The 16,354-nt window shown below is 44.5% G+C and overlaps 1 protein-coding gene across 1 annotated transcript; it reads left to right on the forward strand.

Annotated features, from left to right (window-relative positions):
- The first annotated feature begins 4,419 nt into the window (after window positions 1-4,419).
- On the forward strand, window positions 4,420-6,052 carry LOC120897046. Its single transcript, XM_040301654.1, has 3 exons — window positions 4,420-5,101; window positions 5,213-5,503; window positions 5,593-6,052. Exons 2-3 carry the CDS (start codon window positions 5,237-5,239, stop codon window positions 5,710-5,712), a joined length of 387 nt encoding a protein of 128 aa, XP_040157588.1. The 5' UTR covers window positions 4,420-5,101; window positions 5,213-5,236; the 3' UTR covers window positions 5,713-6,052.
- The last annotated feature ends 10,302 nt before the right edge of the window (window positions 6,053-16,354 follow it).

Here is a 16,354-nt window from a genome sequence, read left to right on the forward strand (position 1 = left end):
ATAGAAGTGGTAACTATGGAGGAAATGCGACACAGTTGCACAGCTAAAACAGTCAACAAATTAGATTGGAGTGTTATTAACGTAGATTGGTCATCAAGGTGGCTCAAGCTACGAAAATCTCTTGCTGTTTGTCTAAAATATTTCGATTGGTTAAAAGCTAAGGCAAAACTCGAGTCATGGTCTCCCATTATAACAAAGGAGGAATTGGACTCGGCGGAAAAAATATTACTCAAAAAGGCCCAATGGGAAGGGTTCAATGAAGAGATGGTGCTGCTGTCTGCAGGACATCCCATTCCCAATAAGAGCCCATTAAGAACCCTTTGTCCTACTCTAGACAAAGAAAAAGTAATGAGGGCTGAGAGTCGTCTGACAAGAGTACAATTCTTAGGCGAAGAAACCAAGAGACCGATAATACTTCCGAAAAATAACTACATAACTACACTTATTCTTCGTTACTACCATGAAAAATATTGGCATAAAAAACCGGAAACAGTCATAGCAGCAATTCGTCAGCGTTTTTGGGTTATTGATTTAAGAGCAGCGCTGAAAAGGTGGTAACAAATTGCCAACGGTGTAGAAACGACCGTGCTAAACCCCAAGCGCCCTTGATGGCAGCCTTACCAGCTTGTAGAACAGCACCATTTATTAAACCTTTCACACACACGGGTGCAGATTATTTTGGGCCACTAACGGTATCGATAGGACGGCGAACTGAAAAACGTTGGTGTGCACTATTTACATGCCTCACTAGTAGAGCCGTGCACTTGGAACTTGCAAATGATCTTAGCACAAGTTCGTTTCTTATATGCCTGCGCGCAATGCAACATAGACGGGGAAAGGTGGGCTACTTGTATTGCGATAACGGAACGAATTTTGTGGGAGCATGCCGTGAAATGGGAATTTTGCAAGAAAAATGCGCTACGGAGGGAATAGAATTTCATTTCAATCCACCCGCGTCACCACATTTCGGCGGAGCATGGGAACGCATGGTACAAGAAGTGAAGAGTCTGCTTTCGATTAGTCATGAGCCATACCCTGAGCATATTTTAAGAAGTGCTCTGATAGAGATCGAATTTATGATAAATAATAGACCTCTAACCCACATCCCCCTCGATCACGAGGATGACGAACTCCTCACTCCGAGCCATTTTTTAATTGGGTGTTCTGGAGAAGCGGAACTTACTCAGGGTAACATAACGGATACCGATGCACTAAAGAGAGGGTGGAAGAAATCGCAATATATCGCTCAACAATATTGGTCTAGGTGGATAAAGGAATTTCTACCTCGACTAGTCAAGAGAGAAAAATGGTTGAGTCCGGTGAAGCCACTACGCGTAAACGATGTTGTAACATTCCCTGATGAGCAGACCCGCGGAAAATGGTTTAAGGGAATAGTCACGGAAATTCACGAAGGGCACGATAAACAAGTTCGTTCAGTAACAATAAAAGTAGGTAAAACAACACTGAAGCGTCCAGCGGTGAAGGTAGCTAGGTTAGAAGTTCGTAGGGAGGAATAAATTACAAAATCATAGTTTCGTCAGCTTAGTAATGTAACCCCTCTACGAGGAATTACAGGGGAAAGAATGTCGCTGACGAAAATATAATATTTGTACTAGTCCGGTAGTGGTTGAGGATGAGAGAGAGAGGCTAAACGTGGCCGAATGGCATGTTAGAAGGAGAGGGCAAGCTAGGAATGAGCGAACGGCTAGGATCGGTTCAACGGCGCGCCGCTCTCGAATTGCTCTTTTCGGAAGAGGGCATTAATGCCCGAGATGCGCGCGTAAGCGTATCCTATCTTGCTTACGGAAGTAAGCGACAATAGAGAGCATAGGAAGTAATAAGGGATAAGCGTAGGAGCGTTAGGATTAATTTGGATTAATTAATAGCAAGAAATGAATCGAATTATGTAGCATAGCATAGCAAGAATAAAAGCTGGGTCATATAATTATTTAAGGATTAGTAAGGTAGAATTTTAGGTTTAATTATTTAATTAGGAAACTAAGTTAGTTTAGGAAGTAAGGAAAAATGTTAGGCCGGCCTTCTCACGTAAGTGTAAATTACGCATCGCTACAATAGCACGCGTTGCGAGAAGGGCTCGCGAATTAAAAATGAGCAATAAATTGAACTTCTCACAGCCAATGAAATAAGCCTTATTTATTTGGTTAGCTTTGGGATCGAAAGGATCAGAGTTGCTTCCAATCGTCCTCGCTTCGACGAGAGCACCGTTACGGGTTAATTGCCCTGACGTGCTGGGAACAACCGGATAAGTGAGCAATAGAGCGCCTTGGTGCAAGGTATATCGTTAAGCTCGCGAGTCATATTGATAACTAGTCCTAGCATTCTATTGCTGGTGGCTACTACGTGATTCAGCTGATCCTTAAATGATAGTTTTGTATCGAGCAAAACACCTAGATCCTTAACACATAGTTTCCGCACCAAGGACTGTCCCTCAAGCGCATATTCATACAATGATGGGCAGCGAGAACGACTGAAAGTGATGACTTCACATTTATGTGTGCATAGGGATAAAGCATTACGGTTGCACCAACACTGGAACTCATGCAAGGAAGTTTGCAGTCGGGCGTGGTCTTCTGGTTCACGAATAACACGAAAAATTTTCGCGTCATCTGCGTACAGTAGATGATTATCAGCCGGAAGGATCAATGTCGCGTCGTTGATGAAAAGAAGGAACAGCAAAGGACCCAGGTTGCTGCCCTGCGGGACTCCAGAAGATGCATGCACTGGACTTGACATGTACGGGCCTAACTTCACAGAATATTGACGATCTGTAAGGTACGATCTAAGCCACATTATCATAGGGTTTGGGAGCCCAAGTAAGTCGAGTTTCGCTAGCAAGATGGAGTGCGATACACTGTCGAATGCTGCCTTGATATCCGTATAAATAGCATCTAGTTGTAAACCGTTATCGATAGATTTATGGCATTTGCGAACAAATTCTAGTAGATTAGTCGTTGTAGATCGCCTGGGTACAAAACCATGTTGATTCACACTAATATAGTTGCAGGCCGAGGCCAACAATGGCTCGTAGATTAGCATTTCGAACACCTTTGCACACACGCTGAGTGAGGTTATGCCAGGATAGCTTACAGCATCATTCTTACAGCCCTTCTTGTAGATGGGTGTCATCCAGGAAGATTTCCAAGTGGCAGGAAAGGTTCCACACCTCAGGGACTCCTTAAAAATCTTCATCAGCGAGGGAGCAAGCGCAGAAGCACACCACTTTAGGATAACGGCCGGTATACCATCTGGGCCAGGGGTATATGAGGATTTGACACGTTTGATGGCAGAGATGATCGTATCGACAGTGATGACTGGTAGCATAGGGAGCAGTGCACCAACAGGTGTGTTAGAGAGAGCATCGGCCACATCTTCTGGACCAGTAGTTTGAGAAGCGAAGTTGTCCTTGAAGCGCAAGGCAAACAATTTACACATTTCTGGCAGGGAACAGGCACTGTCACCGTCATAACGTATAATGCTTGGTAGCCCAGCAGATTTTCGTTTTTTGTCCATATAACTCCAAAAGCGCCTAGGGTACTTGCAGAGGGAACGTGCAGTTTGTTTCAAATAACTTCGGTGGCAGGATCTATTATATCGGCGATAGATAGAATGAACTCTGTTGTAATAAAGACGTGACGTGCTGTTTCGTTCTGCTCGTTGATCAGAATAGGCTTTTCTTTTTTCTTTTTTTAATCCATTTAGTGTGCGATCAGCCCATGGTGGTCCACGACGAGGAATTTTAACAGGAGTGCATTCACATATAGCAGATCTCATGAACTCACAAAAAGCCTCTGTGGCATCGTCAATGGTTGAATAGTCCGAACAGTTAAAAGAATTGTCAAAAGATAAAATCAATCGCTCCAATTTTGGAAGGTCAACACGAGCATAATTCAGCCTTTTATCAGCATCAATGGCTGTAGTGATCGTAACTGGGGCTACTTTGTCCAAGTCAAAGTCAAGCGGAGGGTGGTGTTCGTCGATAGTAGTAAGGGGATATTCACAGACACGTATTGAAGAACATGTAGATGCAGCTGGCCAATTTGCGTAAATTAGGTCAAGTATTCGCCCCGATGAGTTAGTATTGGAGTTAAGCTGGTATAGTGCACTCTGATGCAAACCATCAACGAACTGGACACTGCGCGTGGAGCGTGCATGAGGCTTATAGAAATCAAAAGCAGCTCCATTTTCCTCTGACGCCGATGTCCAGGATAGCGTAGACTGGTTGAAATCACCAATAAGCATGAACCTGTCTCTCGGACCAAGAGTAGTGCAGATATTAGCAACGAAGTCGATCAATGCACTTATTTTCTCCTCATTCATGCTATGGTTAGGAGGCAGGTAGGCAGCGGCAATAAACAAACGGTGGTTGCATAACGGTGGTCGAAGGATTTCGACCGTATGCGCAAAATATGGGTGCGCTGCTGTAGTGCGGTTACTTCGGAAAAAATTGAACCAGTGTAGTTTGAAGTGTTTTTGAACGTGACGTGGACGGAAGAGTGGGTGAAGGGAGAGTGCAGTTCATATCGGTTGGAGATTGTTCGATTTGTGTTCGTGCGGGTTCATGGATATGTGCAGGTGAGTACGGATTATTGTGGGGATTATTGTGTTGGGTACAAGGCTGCTGTGGTGCCGGTGAGTGTTGAGTGCGAGGCTGTAGTGGTGCCGGTGTCTGCTGATTACGGGGTTGTTGAGGTATCGGTGTGTAAGTGTTCGTGCGTTGTGTTCGTGAATGTAGAGATCGCGGCGGGAGCGAGATGAACTCACGCACACCGAGCCCGACCGGCCAGGAGGCTGCGTTAAGTGCCTTACTACGAAGGGCAGCAGGGATTCTGACCTTGAACGATACAGCACTCAATGGGCGAGGAACCGTTCCTGCTTTTAGCAGACTAAAAGCAATTGCGTCTGCAGTGTCCAACTGCAAACACACCAACGAGACAACTTGCTCTATGGTGACGGACGCAGCCAACCTTGAAAGATGCAGCCACAAATAATCGGTTCTTGGTGTCTGTGAAACAGTTGGTATTGAAGCGGAGGTTGTATTAGTACCTGTGATTATTGGTGGTAGTGAAGGACGATCGATCCGGTGAGTGTTGTTTGTATTTGTGACGTTTGAGATTGCTGCACTGTCAACAAACACGGCATCTGAGGATGCAACTGCATCACGAAATAATCTACGTCTTTTTCCGTTTGGTAGTGCATCTGGGAGCAATTGATTGCTATGTTGCAAGGATGCCGAATGGGCCGTGGCGATTCCGGCAAAGCCATCCCGAATCTCCTGTATTACCGGTGGGACCAAGCTAGCCTTCATGGCATCAACAGCAGCTGTGAGGGCTGCCTGAAACCCAACCTGCATACCCATGCCCTTGACCGCCTTGCTACGCGGATTCCCGATGGCGTTAGTACACCCAATGCAACTCCAGTGCAGGGAGGCCATCCGTTTCACTTCGTCGATGACCGATACAGGCACCTTAGTGCACGCCAGATGGTATGTACCCTCACAATATAGGCACGTAATTGACCCTTCAACCGGGCCCAGTGCTTCCGAACATGCATAACACACATCCTCCATTTTAGATGCCACTGCAGATGAACGTCGAAGGAGACACAAATAAAATCCAAATATATCGCGAACACGGTGGTTCTCGTCAGGAACACGATGGCAGGGTCACGAGACTACACTTATGGACACACTAAAACTGGTGTTGATTAGAGCAAAACCAGATTACACCAATAAAACAGCGGATAAATGCGGAGCGATAGCAGTAGACACGCTATGTCGACAACTGTCAAAGACGGGAAAAAAACTACAATACAATTCGGAGAGACGTCTGTCAAACACCAATATCACCTGATACCAAAAGAATTAGATATTGGGGCAGATGGTATTTTGGGCAGAGAATTTTTTGCAAACTATAGGTGTGTAATTGATTATGAGCATTGGCTACTCAATTTTACTCACAATGGCATGGCCGTGTGGTCTCGTAGTACAGTCGTCAACTCGTACGACTTAACAACATGCCCGTCATGGGTTCAATCCCCAAATAGACCGCGCCGCCATACGTAGGATTGACTATCCTGCTATGGGGGGGAGTCACTTAAAGCCAAGCCCACAATTGGGTACAGGCAGGCCTTGACCGACATCGGTTGTTGAGCCAAAGAAGAAGGCATGGCCGTCTGCCAACCCATAGAAGATAAATCCAATGATGGTTTCATATTACCCACGCGAAGTGAAGTGATACGAAAGGTAAAACTGCCAAACATCGACGAAGATTCTATTGTGTTTGCAGAAGAAATAAGGCCAGGATTATTTTGTGGCAATTCAATCATATCGAAGGAAAACCAATACGTAAAATTTATAAACACAACTGAGAAAAACATTTTTATCAACTAGAAGTTCTTCAGACCTCAAGTCGATCAAGTAAAAAATTATAATGTTACGAAACCCTCCGGTAACAACGAAATAACCAGATTTGATAGTATAATAAATAGTATAGATATGAAAAATGTCCCACAATAAATAGAAAGTGACTTAAAGAACCTCCTAGCAAAATATACAGACCTGTTCTGCGTAAATGAAGATAAAATTTCCATTAATAATTTTTACAAACAATCGATACAGCTAAAAGACAACATACCGTGTTTCGTTCCGAATTATAAACAAATTCATTCCCAATCAGATGAAATAAAACAACAAGTCGATAAAATGTTAAAAATGATATTATCGAGCATTCAGTATCATTCTATAATTCCCCAATATTGTTAGTTCCGAAAAAATCAGAGACAGAGAAAAAATGGAGACTTGTCGTAGATTACCGGCAATTAAATAAAAAAAATAATGCCAGATAAATTTCCATTGCCAAGGATCGATGAAATATTAGATCAACTCGGTAGGGCAAAATACTTCTCAACACTAGATCTCATGTCAGGTTTCCACCAAATACCTTTGGATAAAGAATCGCGGAAGTATACTGCGTTTTCCACTGCTGCAGGCCACTATCAATTCAAAAGGTGTTGGGAAAACTGAGCGCAGCACCGCTACTCAACCCTGTCGCCACGTGACAAGGGCTTGACGTACGCGTTCGGCTAAGCTCGGCGCTGCTCGGCTAAGTTCGGGAATGAAGGGCTGGGGATCGGTCTCTTCATATTTTATCCGCCGACCCGGACGGACGTAGCGCGTGCTCGTCCAGTTTTATCTTGTACAGTGCGTGTCTCGTGAACGCGTCTATTTTATGTAATATTTAATATGTTAAAATAAATAAGTAATAAGTTGCAAACCATAAAAGTGGCGACGAGTAAAAAGGAAAAAGACTTTAGTAGTGAAAAAAAGTGTAAAGTAATACGTGTGCAAAATTCCGTCAACGCGTAAACGGCGCCGAAAGGACACGAGTCCGGAAGACATCGAGACGGATGAAGAGCAGCGAAGACTTTCGCAGCATTTCGAGGTTCCGGGACCGGTGTTTCTGCAACCGGTAATTGGTCAGCCCCTCCTGCCCAACGCTCCTGCCATGGATCAGCCCACGGGTGTCCAACCATCGACAAGCCAGCAATCGCCATCGTTCCAGCCAGCGACAAGCCAGCAAGCGCCATCGTTCTAGCCAGCGACAAGCCAGCAAGCGCAATCGTTCCCGCAAGCCACAACCCAGCACCCGCCATCGCTGTCGAAATCATGCGCAAACGGTGAGCCCTCAATGTGTGCGAACAGACAGCGTCCACGGGCCTGCCCACGCCCGAATGCAGAGCCGATGGCAAACGATTCTATCTTACCCATTAACATGAGAGGGACAGAGCTAATACCCCGAACGTACCCGAAAGGTATGCATGCTTCACTCATCAGGATCTAAAGGCAAGGACAAGGCAAAAGAGACACAGAAAAATTTCCTCACGGCTACACATGTCCTTTTGATGCGTTGTCTATGCGTCTCGCTCGGTATCACAGCGGCATACGGCAGGTAAGCAGTACAAATGCTGCTACCTGATACGCACACATATTTATCGAACACAACTGTTCGGTTCGGCTCGGTAAACTTCACGAGGACGCCGGAACACAAGGGCGCAGACATTTTCATGATTTTGTATGACTTCGGCTGTTTTGGACCATACGTTTAGGCGCAGGCAATGATCCAATTAATGCAACTTTTGCAACATCAAATGAAACAGCAACAGCAAATGCAGCAAATGCAGCAACAGTTGATGACAAAATTAATGCAGCAGCAGCAGCAGCCGGTATCACAACCGGTAACAGCATCACACACACAGCAGCAGTTCCAGCCGAGTCCACCCAACCCGGAGCAAATCCTTGATACATTGGCCAGTAACATCACCGAGTTCCGCTTCGAGGCCGAAGCCGGAATCACGTTCGAGGCCTGGTACTCACGATACGAGGATTTATTCATCAATGATGCTGCACGGATTGACGATTCCGCAAAGGTGAAGCTGCTCATGCGTAAGCTGAGTGCAATGGAGCACGAAAGGTACGTTAATTTTATATTACCCCGTTATCCTCGTGATTTTACGCTGGAAGCCACAATCGAGAAGCTGAAATCAATTTTTGACAAGGCTGAATCGCTATTAAGTAAGCGTTATAAGTGCATGCAGCTCAATAAATCCCGTTCCGAAGATTTTTCCTGGTGTACGCGTGTCGTGCCAATCGAGCGTGTGTCGATTTCCAGCTAAAAGGGATGAACGAAGAGCAGCTTAAGTGTCTCGTTTTTGTATGTGGGTTAAAGGAGGAAACGGATAAAGATTTTCGGCTCAAATTGCTCACTCGCATAGAAGAGCGCGCTGATGTAAAAGATTGGGTAAAAGATTGTCCGCAAGCTACACAAAAGTGTCGAGTATGCAACAAGGCTGGTCATCGGGAAAATCGCTGTCGCAATCGAAAAGGTGTTCGCCGGGGAAGAAATCAATTTTTTTCTACTAATACCGTTAGGGTGTGCAGCGTACAAGCAAACCGCAAATTTGTCAATGTGTCCATCAATGGAACGGTCATACTCCTGCAGTTGGATACAGCGTCTGACATAACCGTCATAGACGAAACAGCATGGAGGAAATTAGGGCAACCATCATTGGTGAAGCCTTCAGTAAATGCGAAAACTGCCTCTAACGAAGAACTGAAGCTTTTGGGGGAATTTTCATCAACAGTTTCAATAAATAATGTCACAAAACCAGCGATCATTCGCGTGGCGCCGGGTGAGCTTCTTTTATTAGGAGCAGATCTAGTGGATCTTTTCGAGCTTGCATCAGTTCCTATGAATACGTTTTGTGCTACAATTTCAACTCACACGCATATCCCTGAGAATCTGCAGAAAAGTTTTCCGGAAGTTTTTAATGGCACGGGGCTCTGCACGAAAGCGCAAATCAGATTGCAGCTTAAAGAAAATAGTCGACCCGTTTTCCGTCCAAAACGGCCAGTTGCATATGCAATGCAGGTAGTAGTTGACGATGAGCTCGAACGGCTAGAAAAAGCTAAAATAATAACGCCTGTCGATTACTCCGACTGGGCCGCTCCAATCGTCGTCGTTCGTAAGAGCAATGGTAACGTTCGAATATGTGGTGATTATTCGACCGGGCTAAACGACGCGTTGCAGCCTCATGAGTATCCCCTACCATTGCCAGACGATATTTTTTGCGAAATTAGCCCACTGCCAATATTTCAGCAAAATAGATTTGTCGGACGCTTTTTCGCAAGTCGAGATCGAGGCCCACTGCCAATATTTCAGCAAAATAGATGTTCGAGCAGCTGCGCGAATCGTGCAGATTTGAACTGCGGATCGGATCACATCCGTGCCCGTTCATGTACACATCTCTATCGATCTTCAATTAATAAATAGAGAGCGAAAAGGCTTTTTCTCTCTCTTCATCACCAGCAATTTCTTACAACGGCTTCGGTAATTATTAGCAGCAAAAACCAAAGAAAGAAAAGGAAACTTTATCCGAAAATTATTCGCGACGAAACATTGGTGCCGTGACCAGGATTGTGCCGATATCCTGAATATTCGCAATTTTTTCGATAAAGTGTTAAACACCTTTGCCTTTCACTGCCCGACCGTTACACTGCACTTTACACTACACTCGCGCACACGATAATCGCAGTTTTAGTAAGATGCCAGCTCAACCGCTTATTTTGTCGTCGAGACGAACGATTTTGATTTCCATTTTGGCCCGTTACGAAGAGTTTCTTCAAAACTACCAGCCCGATAGGGATTCTATCGAGGTGGAAACTCGTATGGCCAAATTTGACCAAATATGCAAGGATTTGGAAAGCCTTCAACAGCAGCTGGAGGACAGTGCAACCACTGCTGAAGAGATGACACACAATGCAAAGTGTCCAAAGAAATAGTCAGCAGCTCGGGTGTGCCACAAGGAAGCAACATTGGCCCGCTTCTCTTCATATTGTTTATCAACGATGTTACCCTCGCTTTACCTCCCGACAGTATCAGTCTGTTTGCCGACGACGCAAAAATTTTTGCGCCTATTAACAACACAGGTGATTGTACATTCCTGCAAGACTGCATCGAAATTTTCTGTTCGTGGTGCAAGCGTAATGGACTGACTATCTGCATCGAGAAATGCTACTGTGTGTCTTTTAGTCGATGCAGGAGCCCAGTAACTGGTACCTACTTCATAGACGGCACTGCAATTAATCGACAAAATCATGCCAAAGACCTGGGCGTTCTGCTTGACTCTAGTTTGAACTTTAAACAGCATATTGATGACGTTGTAGCTAGAGGAAATCAATTACTTGGCGTGGTTATCCGGACAACTAATGAATTCCACAACCCCATGTGCATCAAAGCTGTGTACAACTGTATCGTTCGTTCGGTTCTGGAATATTCGTGCGTAGTCTGGAGCCCAACTACCGCTTCTTCAATTGCTCGACTTGAGGCGATTCAACGTAAACTCACGCGATATGCCCTACGCCTACTTCCCTGGCAGGATCGCAATAATCTTCCTCCGTATGCTGCGCGGTGCCGTCTTCTAGGCCTTGAACCTCTTTCGGTTAGAAGACGCAATGCACAGTGTTCTTTCATCGCTGGATTGCTAAATGGCTCTATCGACTCATCGCCATTGTTGCATCGAGTCGATATCTATGCACCATCCCGAACACTTAGGTCTAGAGAAACTCTACGGCTCGCTCAACCCCGTTCCAGTGCTGGTCGGTCAGACCCTATGTTCCGCATGTCGGCTGTCTTCAACACTGTCTCGGATTGCTTCGACTTCGACATCTCAACTCAGTGCTTCAAGGAACGTCTCCGGCTTTTGCCGTGGCCGCAGTGAATTGCGATGCAAATCTTGTTTTTGCTATGTATTTTTTTTTTTATTGAACTGTTACATCTTAATTAGGCCATACGGCCCGTTGAAGATTAATAAATAATAATAATAATAATAATGCCGCCCTTAGGGAGGATTTTGAACGGCGCTTGATTCGCGTTCAATCGGCATTGAAAGCGAAATATAGAGAAATTCCGCGCAGCGAAGTGTCGCAGCAAGGAGCCGGTAGGAACCCGCTACAAGGCATAAAACTGCCCACCATCGCTCTGCCGGAGTTTGACGGCGATTATATGCAATGGCTGACCTTTAGGGATACCTTTGAGTGTTTGATTCACGATAATGTTGATTTGCCGCCAATACAAAAATTCCATTATATACACGCAGCCCTAAAAGGTGAAGCAGCGCAAGTGATCGAGGCCATTACAATAAGCGCCTCCAGCTATGAATTAGCTTGGAAAACACTCGCTGAGCGATATTCGAATGAATATCTACTGAAAAAACGCCACTTACAAGCGATGTTCGGCATCACACCAGCGAAGAGGGAAAGTGCGACAACCCTGCACCAGTTAGTGGACGAGTTCGAGCGTCACAAAAAAACTTTAAATCACTTGGGAGAGAAAACTGACGGCTGGAGTAGCATATTGGAGCATTTACTTTGCACAAAATTGCCCTCTAACACATTGCGCGATTGGGAAGAATTTGCTTCGACCAATGACAATCCGAGCTACGATTCGTTGATTGCCTTTTTGCACCGCCGTATGCGCGTACTCGAGACGCTATTAGTAAACAAACCCGAGCCATCACCTATAGAAGCACCAATATCACCAAGACGCACCATTTTTCCGCGCACTGCTAGTTTTGCTACCACTGACCGCGATGTTAATAAATGCCCGTTGTGCAATATGCCGCACACCATAACAAAATGCCAGCGATTTAATGCCATGAATCCGGCCCAGCGGTACCGTAAGGTACTTGACGCCCGCTTGTGTTTGAATTGTCTGCGAGACAATCACCGTGTCCGCGATTGCTCGTCACAGTACAAGTGTCGTCATTGCAACTTGGCGCATCACACAATGATTCACTCTGAAAGCACTCCCAGCACATCTTCCACTACGTTTCCAATGCTAGCTGCGCAAGATGAACCTTCACACACAACACACGCCACTGATGATCACACGGCTAGCATACAACGCAGCTACGCAGCTGCAATAAAACAATCACCTTCACAAATATTATTACAAACTGCACTTCTAAATGTAACCGATGCACACGGCATCCTGCATCCTGTGCGTGCACTCTTAGACAGCGCATCACAGCCCAATTTGATGAGCAATCGCCTTGCTCAGAGGTTGGCTTTGAAAAGTAGCACGGTTAACATAACCCTCAAAGGAGCAGGACTATCTACCAGAACGGTGAGGAGGTCGGTTCGAGCTCAAATTGCTTCACGTGTTGAACACTTTGACTTGGATGTCGATTTTCTAATAGTAGACAAGGTGATCGCTGATCTGCCGGCGCATGATGTTTCCACTCGCGGCTGGAACATTCCTTCGGAATTTGTTTTGGCTGACCCGCAGTTCGATAAATCAGCCCCGATTGATCTCATCCTTGGTGCCCGTCATTACGCTTCCTTCTTTACGAACGTAAAATCGCACGAGCTTGCTCCGAACCTTCCAACTATGCTGAACAGCGTGTTTGGGTGGGTCATGATTGGTCCTACCTTTCCTCAGAATCCTGAATCTCCGACCGATTGCACCGCCGCGTCCACAATCGTCTGCATGACATCCCTGGAGGAGTCTCTCGAACGCTTTTGGAAGCTGGAAGAGTTAAGCGTCAATGATTCGTACTCACCTGATGAGCGGCGATGCGAAACATTGTATAAAGAAACCACTCAGCGCGACGAGTCGGGTCGATATATTGTACGATTGCCCAAACAGACCGACTTCACGGAAAATCTTGGCCTGTCTAAAACTACCGCTTTGAGACGCTTCGAGCTGCTGGAGAGGAGGCTAGAACGCAACCCACAGCTCAAGGAAGACTATCATGCCTTCATGAAGGAGTATTTGGAGCTGGGGCACATGTCGCTCATGAACAAAGATAGTGGGGATGAACGGGCGTACTACCTACCGCACCATCCCGTATTTAAAGCCTCCAGTACCACCACGAAAGTAAGGGTCGTGTTCGACGGATCTGCAAAGACAAGCACCGGTTATTCCTTGAATGACATTCTATGTGTTGGTCCAATCGTGCAGGACGAGCTGCTTGATATTGTGTTGCGATTCCGTACCTACCAAATAGCACTTGTGGGAGATATAGCTAAAATGTACCGACAAATATTGCTGCATTCTGATGATCGTCGATTGGTGCGCATATTTTTTCGATTTTCGCCGCAAGCTCCGATCCAAGTATATGAGCTCAACACCGTTACATACGGACTAGCACCTTCCTCGTTTCTGGCTACACGCACACTTATACAACTAGCAGATGATGAAGGGACTGAGTATGCGCTTGCACCTACAGCCCTGAAACGAAACTTTTACGTGGACGACTTCATTGGTGGTGCCAATAACGTTCGCGAAGCTGTTCAGCTGCGTAAGGAGTTATCAGCGCTACTCAGCGGCGGATCTAACGGTAGGCGGACTAGGCGGCCGCCTGGGGCCCCGACTATAGAGGGGCCCCGTCGAAGTTTATAATATTCTGTTTTCGTACAACCCCCCCCCCCCCCGTTTGTTAAACTTACGTATGTTCTATCCGGTCCCGCAAAAACCAGGAGTGTGCTCCAGTGAAGTTCTCTGATTCCGGGTATCACCGATCAACAATACTGCACCAAGCGCAAGCCACTGTAGTTTACGAGGCGGTTGCCTTGTGCTATCTCACATCATCTGGCATGCCTTCTCGCTCCAGCGTGCATAAATCTCAACAAAAACGTGTTGCTGTTTTGCTGCGGGCCCCGCGAGCCGTATCATAAAAAAAATCTGTCGTAAGAACCGTTTTGGTTTGCACCACAAATCCATTTACACACACATTGATCTGGCATGTCACACTATACCACCAAAGAAACAAAGCTTAACTGGCTGGGGGCCCCGACACACGCTTCATTTCTCTAGAATTTCATTCCAAGTTACCAATACGATCCTCTCCACCAGTTTTAACTGGTTAGGGGCCCCTTCTGGTTTACTCGCACCCACACCGAAAACAAACTGTAGCACTGACACGGAAGATCAAAAAAACGCACTGCAAACCATTTGCACACACATTGATCTGGCATGTCACACTATACCACCAAAAAAACAAAGATTAACTGGCTGGGGGCCCCGACACACACTTCATTTCTCTAGAATTTCATTCCAAGTTACCAATACGATCCTCTTCACCAGTTTTAACTGGTTAGGGGCCCCTTTTGGTTTACTCGCACCCACACCAAAAAAAACTGTAGCACTGACACGCGACGGAAAAGTTTTTCGGCTGATCAAAAAAACGCACTGCAAATCAGTGGTTTTCAACCTTTTTGTAGCTTTTTCCCCATGTAGGGTGCATATATAATTTCACTTCCCACTTTCATTTTTCACAAGCTCATGAGCTGGGAAAGATCGTATCAAACTATCATATTAATCAAAATTTTGATAAAAAATTCAAAATTCCTCTCTAGGTTGAAAACCTCTGCTTCAAACCGTTGGCTCCCGTGTAAAGATTAGCACAAGCTCATATACACTTTGCCAAACCTCCATAGGCAATTTTTTCCTGATAATTTTAAGCTGCGTACAAAGCCATACAGTAAATTCATTTTCAGTTGGTTCAAGGCAGCAAAAAGGTTCAGTTTGATCGCAATTTTTATTGGTTCAAGTCGAAAGAGTGAATCGTTGTGAAACAAGTGCTGAAAAGAAAAGTTTGCTCGCGTATTTCATATTAACACTAGCTCGGTGCGTGTGTTCAATAATATTTTATGTGAACTTAGTTCGTTGTTTGATTTGTTGTGCACGGTTTATTGTGTTTTGGTCTCAAAAATTTGTTTAAGTTTGATATGTTAAATGTGTTGAAAACAAAAGTGTTCTCAAGTACTTTTGCTTAAAAGTGCTCAGTTCATGTGCTACATTTGGTTTTTCTTGTATTTTTGCCTTTTTATACATTTTTTTAAATTTAATCATACACTATTAATAAATTTAAAATTACCTCAAGGTAAGTAAGGCCTGACAATTAGTGTAGGAGCGTGAATGTGCTGGCGAATTTGAGATTAACATTTTTAATTATATTAAGCTTCATCGTTTAAAAAATTCTGTGTATTTTTTATGACCATTTTTTATTGAGGTAAATTTGAAACGGTAAGTATTAAACAAAAAAAAACATTACAAATCAAGTTAGTGTTTCGTTCCCAATAGGAATAAAAAAAAATGAAGCGTTATCAAAGCGGCGCAGAAAAGCGCAAAAAATTAAAAAAGAAGAAGAATTTATTAAAACGCAAAAAAATGCCTTAGACAAGTTTCTCTTGCCAAAGTCATCTTTGAATGCAGACGAAAACAATGATGTTTTTCCGTCTACATCCAAGCAATGTTCAACATTAGAAAACAATCAAAATCTTTTCGAAACCAATGAAACACAGAATAGTCCATTGGAAACACATGATAGTCCGTCCACAAATATGTCCAATATTAATGATATTGCATTGTGGAAACGTCCCTTTTCGGATGATTTCATCAATAAGATTGTTAAAACGAAACCTTCAAACTATGGCGACATTGCAAGTTCAAAAACACTTTATACATCTAACGATCAACCCTATTATCGCAGTCTCACCAAAGATCACTTCTACAGGAAAAAAAATAACGGTGGTATCGAAGAGAGAACTTGGCTTGTGTTCTCAGAAACTTCAAAATGTGTTTATTGCTATCCGTGTTTACTTTTCTCCAATTCTTCATCTAAATTTGTCACTGGGTTAAATAACTGGAAATCTATTACCAGCCTTTTGACGACACATGAAACATCCAAAGAGCACATAGGTTCAATGTGCATTCTTTATAAAAGATCCCATATATTAAATAGAATCGATACCGACTTAGAATTAGACATAAGA

Source organism: Anopheles arabiensis, chromosome 2, assembly GCF_016920715.1.
Source record: "Anopheles arabiensis isolate DONGOLA chromosome 2, AaraD3, whole genome shotgun sequence".
Taxonomy (NCBI): Eukaryota; Metazoa; Arthropoda; class Insecta; order Diptera; family Culicidae; genus Anopheles; species Anopheles arabiensis.

Coding starts and splice junctions, on each gene's coding strand:
- LOC120897046 (XM_040301654.1), top strand. CDS start 5,237: ATGTTGCAAGGATGCCGAATGGGCCGTGGCGATTCCGGCAAAGCCATC. Junction 5,504..5,592: donor ACCTTAGTGCACGCCAGATG/GTATGTACCCTC, acceptor CCTCCATTTTAG/ATGCCACTGCAGATGAACGT.